General features: G+C 43.9%; 2 protein-coding genes across 3 annotated transcripts in view; both read left to right on the top strand.

Moving 5' to 3' along the window:
* Positions 1-325: 325 nt before the first annotated feature.
* Positions 326-1,873, top strand: srp9 (signal recognition particle 9). 2 transcript variants are annotated; one of them, XM_024264047.2, is made up of 4 exons: positions 326-504; positions 586-654; positions 1,525-1,649; positions 1,680-1,873. In XM_024264047.2, the coding sequence occupies exons 1-3, from the start codon at positions 433-435 to the stop codon at positions 1,642-1,644; spliced, it is 261 nt and encodes an 86-aa protein (XP_024119815.1). In that variant the 5' UTR covers positions 326-432; the 3' UTR covers positions 1,645-1,649; positions 1,680-1,873. The 2 variants fall into 2 exon arrangements, with proteins under 2 accessions (XP_024119815.1, XP_024119814.1); XM_024264046.2 differs by having other exon boundaries at positions 1,525-1,873.
* Positions 1,874-2,013: 140 nt separating this feature from the next.
* Positions 2,014-6,452, top strand: part of ephx1 (epoxide hydrolase 1, microsomal (xenobiotic)) — a 19,511-nt gene continuing 15,072 nt past the window's right edge. The window contains exon 1 of the mRNA XM_024264045.2: positions 2,014-2,272. Coding sequence (XP_024119813.1) covers positions 2,152-2,272 — 121 coding nt within the window. The 5' untranslated portion in view covers positions 2,014-2,151. The remainder of the gene's footprint in view (positions 2,273-6,452) is intronic.

The following is a 6,452-nucleotide window of genomic DNA, read 5'->3' as shown; positions in this document are numbered from 1 at the left end:
AGTAGTCAAGCCCTGAGTCAATGTTGTAGGAAGCTGTTCTTTCTCTATACTTTCTAAAAACAAGTGGTTTGGTCTTCAAACATTTATTTTACGTCCCTATTTCATAGCCAGAACTTTACTTCCGGGTTTTTAGTCTTCTCAGTTTTCAAAGTAAAAGTCTAAAGAGGCCTGAATGGTTGTAAAAAGAACTGTTGAAGCTTTTTCTCCACTAAAGAAACGTCCAAAAACACTAAACTCAGGTTGGTTTTAAATTCACAATAAAATTAATGTGAACAAAACAATTTTTTAAACTTTTCCCGGTTTTATTTTGAAAGGAGAAAGCGGAAATTTCGGCCTTCTCGCTCCTGATTGGCCGCGCTCGCGCTGATGTGGTGTTCCGCAGTGAACCAGTCGTTTTCGGACCGAACCTCAGTCCAACTGTAGTTCGGAAACATGCCTGTCTTCCAGACGTGGGACGAGTTCGCTCGCGCGGCAGAGAAACTGTACCTAACGGATCCGATGAAGGTGAGCCCGCCTACTGCAGGGGCGCGCGCGTTAGCATGCTAATGCTGCTAGCACGGAGGGTCTAACGCTGGCTGTCTGCAGGTCCGAGTGGTCCTCAAGTACCGGCACTGCGATGGAAACCTCTGCATCAAAGTCACCGACAACGCCGTGGTAGGTTTTCACGGAGGGGGGTCCCGGTGTCTCCCACCCCCCCGGCCCATTCATCCGGTCTCTAGACCCGATTCAAGTCTGGTGGGAGCAGAAACGGGCACGTGCGACTTTCTATTTAGAATCTATAAACCAGCGTGTGTGCACGTGACTGACTGCTCCCTGAACAGGTAACAGCTCACCTGTGTGTCCGTCCCTCCCGCCGAGAACGTTTCTGCTCCAAACACTGACGCTGGGACTTGAATTATTCAACCGGAACTTCAGTAGTTTGGTGGAAACTCTTCATCCGAGAGCTGCCTCCTCTTCATCACTTCCTCCAGGTTTCGCGGTCGGGTCGTTTTGGTCCGTTTGGTCCTTCCGGTCCGTTTGGTCCTTCCGGTCCGATTGGTCCTTCCGGTCCGTTTGGTCCTTCCGGTCCGTTTGGTCCTTCCGGTCCGTTTGGTTTTACCGGTCCGATTGGCTCTTCCGGTCCAATTGGTCCCCTCCGGTCCGTTTGGTCCTTCCGGTCCGATTGGTCCTTCCTGTCCGTTTGGTCCCTCCGGTCCGATTGGTTCTTCCGGTCCAGGTCTTAATGATTCTGAGATTTCGAGAGGAACATTGTGTTTAAGACACTAAAAATTCCTTAAATGCGTCCTTCTGACCTCCCGCCGCCGACGCTCTCCTGGAGCTTCAGAACCTCTTCAGCCCAGCAGTCGGGTCACAGACATCCTGTGAAACGAGCCTTTTAGCCCCTCCCCCTGACAGTGATGCTGTCGTCATGACAACAGTAGCCGGTTCCATCGTAGTTTCCGGTCTGTAAACGTTTTTCCGTCTCCGGTGAAGGCGGCGGCGTGGGCGGCATCCTCGCTCATCAGCTGTTTTCTCCGCCTCCAGTGTCTGCAGTACAAGACGGACCAGGCCCAGGACGTCAAGAAGATCGAGAAGCTGCACGGGAAGCTGATGAGACTCATGGTTTCCAAGGAGACGCACAGCGGCGCCATGGAGACGGACTGACGGCTGCGCAGGACGAGTAGGGCGTCTGCGCAGACGTGCTGTGCTGGCGGAGCGTCAGAGGAGGGCGCTATATTTATATCATCTCTGTTTATGAAAACTCTATTTTTTGGGGGGTGGGGGGTCTAAATGGCAGCGTTTGGTTTCCTCACAAATTTCTGCTGCTCATGCCCCCCCACCCCCCAGGCCTTTTCTGAGGAAAGTTCTGTATTAAAGTTCGGTTCCATTTGTGTTCTGCCTCCCGTCTCTGTTTTATCTCTCGGACCGGCTCAGAACCGGCAGCAGAACCTTCATGGTTCTGTTCTCTGCGTCTCTCCTGCGTCGCCACAAACTGGAAACCCGAAGGAGTCAGGAGCTGTGAGCAGAACCTCAAGATTGGATCTGAAACAGCTGCAAACAGAACCGGGCCTCACCTCCAGAACTCTGGACTGCAGGTTCTGAGGTTGGAAAGTTGTGTCAGGCCAGCATATTTATCCGGTGACTACATATCCCACAATCCCCGGGGGATTTATGAAGTTTTGTGTCCCTCCCTCTAAAGAAAAGTTTTGGGGGGGTCATCATTTCAGTGCAGGACGCGGCGCTGGCAGTCTGTGCTGGTCTGGACCTTCGTGTAGAGCCGGTTCTGGTCCAGGTAAGACGTTTCTGTTGTCTCAGATCAGGATGCTGCGTTCACTGACCTCCGTGCTGCGTTTAAGGTCGTTAAAGTCTCATCTGCCATAGAAACATGTTCAAGTAAAACAGGTTTGAACTGTAGAGGAAAAAACTTCACGTTTTCATTGGATGTTTGAAATCTCACTTTAATCCAGATTATATTTGTTCACAAAAGTAACTTTGATAAAGTTCTTCTAGTGAACTAACGGGGATTGTAAAGCAGAATCAGGTGAGTCTCTGGCAGGTGTCTGACCGTAAAGCAGTAACTGTTCCAGAGCCTGTCAGACGAGGTTTGGGTTAAAGCACCAGATCTTCAGCTTCATGGGATTTCTGTGGTGAAACAGAATCAGCTGATCCAGCTTTGATCCTAATCTGATCAGGAATGTTGATTCTGGAGGGGGGGGTCGATTCTTTCTGCTCCTTTTTCTTCATTAACTGTAATTGTTAAAGTTGTTCTTTTTATTATTCTTTTCATTTGCATTTTTCATTCATAAAGCACAAACAGGCTCAGATTGTGTCAGGTCCAGAGAAAAATAGACAATAAATACAGAAGGTAGACAGGATACGGTCAGTCAGGGATTTTATTTATTCTTTAAACTTTCTTCTCCAAATTATTTTGGCCTCAATCCAATCTGACCGCTTCCAGGTGAGAGAGAAATGGTCCCCAGGTATCTGGAATGGTGGTTAATGAGCCGTTTCTTGAAGATCTGAGTTTTTCCATTTGTATAATAGAGAGCACATCAGTGATCCATTGCTGGACAGAAGGAGCAACAGGAGATTTCCATAGTTTGAGTCTGTTGGCCACTAGCATTCCCAGTTCCAGAGGTCGCTGCATTGGTCCAGGGATGTTCTTGGTTGTCTGTGAGCAGCCGGAGATGGGAAGTTCTGCTTCAGAACGGAGAGGTGTTTTGTAGGCCTTAGAAAACCGGTCAAAGATTTTGGACCAGTATCCAGTTAGGGAAGAGCAGAACCAGAAAGTATGAGACAGTGTGCCCTCTGATACCTTACATCTGTCACAAAAGGGGGAAACTGAAGAATAAATGCTGTGCAGCTTAGCTTTGAGTAGTTCAAACGATGGACAGTCTTAAATAAAATTAGTTGATGCCTCGAGTTAATAGAGCAAGAATGAACCTCAGACAAACACCGATCCCACATTGAGTCAGATAATTCAATACCTAACTCCTCCCTCCAAGCATCCCTAATTTTCACAGTGTGTGCCACCATAGAGTCATCAAACAAATGTACAATTTTAGAAATGAGATTCCTGGAGTCCGACGGGCTCCTTAGCACATCAAAGATCTCATGTACCACAGGAAGTTTCCAAAAAGGATGTATTTTTGATTGGATGTAATGCCTGACCTGTAAGTAACGAAAGAAGTGAGTTAGGTAAGTTGTATGACTGAATGATGGAAAATCCCCGTTAGTGTACAGAGATCGAAGTTAAACCCTTCCTTCTCCAATCATGGTAAGATTAGTCAAGCCAAGGAGGTGAAAGGAGAGGTTCTAACATATGGGTGTGTATATGGAGGTACTGTTACAATTGTTTGTGAATGAAATAAAAAAGGAAAATCTGCTTTCTGAGTGAAGTCGGGATTTCCGACGGTTCCTGAAGCTCACACCGTTCACTGCGCATCCTCAGATCTCAAACACGGATTTTCTACTCATTTATGTACATAAAACTTTGTAAATATGATTAAAGTATTAATACCAAATCCTGTTTTTTTTGTTTTCTGTTTGTAGACCAAATCTAATAGTTTGGAAATTTAAAAGGAGGAAATGAACATTATTACTGAAAATCAGACCAGAACATTTAGATGTCTTACATGATTAAAAAAGATGATCAACTGTTTCTATGTTGTTGCTGCTAAAAGTGCACGTGTTTGTGTCAATACTGCATTTATTATGAAGATAATCAGATGGATAAACAGCATTTAAGATGGTGAAGGGATTTTCTTTTGCTTCTGGTGGAATTGGAAAATAAATGTTTTGTTGGATTGTAATCTCTAAACGTGTAATTTCTTTTTAGTTGAGATGGGAACAGATTTTTAGTAAAGGTTGTTCTTAAAAATGTACAGTTGCATTTCTTATCCTTAAACTGACAACCATCTATTAATAAGGATGGATCCCTAATAATGACGGAAGAATTTACTAAACTAGACATTTGAATCATTGCTATTGAATGACTTTTACCATTTTAATTCATTTACTTTACATGATATAGCAGATCTGTCTGTGAATTCATTGTATGATAAAAGATGTAGAATTGTCCATATTCCATGTTCTATCCAATCCTTATAGAAATACATTTTCTATTTATTACACCTATTATTCCACATTGTGTTGTTATGGGGGAAAAGTTGTGTTTATATTTTATTTCCCAGAACTGAAGAACCTGTTCATGAAAATTAGATAAACTAATTGGTAGTTTAGATAATTCAAAGTCACATTTAAGAACAAATTCAACGCCACCAAACTTGTTGAAAAATATTTTAGGGAAATAAAACCAAATACTGTTTGAATTTTTTATGAAAGATTGTAACCATTTCAGCTTGACAGAATCATTCAAGCTTCAAAATCAATCATTCAAACCTTCGAATGGCTTCACTGTATCATCCTTTCAAATATAAGGATATAATTGAAATTAATTTATTTGTTTGATGAACTATTGGATATAAACAAACATTGTGAGGGATGGAAATGGAAAGATCTCTTTGGAGAAAACTGTTTAAAGTTCTTTTAGATTTCTGGATTATGTGGTCAAAGTTTTGAGTTTGTCTTTTATTTGTATCCTTTGAGATTGTAACGCCCAAGTACTTGATTTCAGATTTAACAGGTATATTAAACAAGGTGCCAGTTGGACGATCATGAATAGATAAAACTCACATTTAAATATATATATCAAATATAAACCGGAGGCTTCTGAAAATAGTGAAATTTCCTTCAGTGCAAGGGGAACCTGTAAATATCTTAAAAATAATGTAGTGTCGTCTGCTAACTGGCAAATAATTAGTGGAGTACTTATTAAGTTTAGTGGTTGAAAATTTGGGTTATTTTTCATAAAAATAGCTAAAAGTTCAGTTACAATAATGAAGAGAAAGGGGGATACAGGTATACGGGGATACTGGGATATTGGGATACTGGGATACGGGGATACTGGTATACAGGGATATTGGGATACTGGGATACGGGGATACGGGGATATTGGGATACGGGGATATTGGGATACGGGGATACAGGGATACTGGAATACTGGGATACGGGGATACTGGGATACAGGGATACTGGAATACTGGGATACGGGGATACAGGGATACGGGGATACTGGAATACTATGATACAGGGATACGGGGATATTGGGATACGGGGATACTGGAATACTGGGATACAGGGATACTGGGATACAGGGATACGTGGATTCTGGGATACGGGGATACTGGAATACTGGGATACTGGGATACGGGGATACTGGGATACAGGCATACAGGGATACAGGGATACGGGCATACTGGAATACAGGGATGCGGGGATACTGGGATACAGGGATACGGGGATACTGGGATACGGGGATACTGGGATACGGGGATACTGGGATACTGGGATACTAGGATATTGGCAAACTGGGATACTAGAATACTGGAATACTGGGATACTGGGATATTGGGATATGGGGATACTGGGATATTGGGATATTAGCGTACTGGGATACTGGGATACTGGGATATTGGGATACTGGGATATGGGGATACTGGGATACGGGGATACTGGAATACTGGGTTATTGGCGTACTGGGATACTGGGTTACAGGGATACTGAAATACTGCGATACAGGGATACTGGGATACGGGGACACTGGGATACGTGGATACTGGAATACTGGGATACAGGGATACTGGGATACGGGGATATTGGGATACGGGGATACTGGGATACGGGGATACTGGGATACAGGGATACTGGAATACTGGGATACGGGGATACTGGGATATTGGCGTACTGGGACACGGGGATACTGGAATACTGGAATACTGGGATACGGGAATACTGGGATACTGGGATACTGGGATATTGACGCACTGGGATACGGGGATACTGGAATACTGGGATATTGGCGTACTGGGATACGGGGATACTGGAATACTGGGATATTGGGATACGGGGAT

This window comes from Oryzias melastigma, linkage group LG15 (genome assembly GCF_002922805.2).
Source record: "Oryzias melastigma strain HK-1 linkage group LG15, ASM292280v2, whole genome shotgun sequence".
In the NCBI taxonomy this organism is placed as follows: domain Eukaryota; kingdom Metazoa; phylum Chordata; class Actinopteri; order Beloniformes; family Adrianichthyidae; genus Oryzias; species Oryzias melastigma.
This window is presented reverse-complemented; position numbering and strand designations above follow the sequence as displayed.

Excerpts from the sequence above, each read along its gene's own strand:
- srp9 (XM_024264047.2), top strand. The coding sequence starts at position 433 with ATGCCTGTCTTCCAGACGTGGGACGAGTTCGCTCGCGCGGCAGAGAAA. Across the intron at positions 505-585 it reads ACCTAACGGATCCGATGAAG|GTCCGAGTGGTCCTCAAGTA; the intron begins GTGAGCCCGCCT and ends GGCTGTCTGCAG. Across the intron at positions 655-1,524 it reads AAGTCACCGACAACGCCGTG|TGTCTGCAGTACAAGACGGA; the intron begins GTAGGTTTTCAC and ends CTCCGCCTCCAG.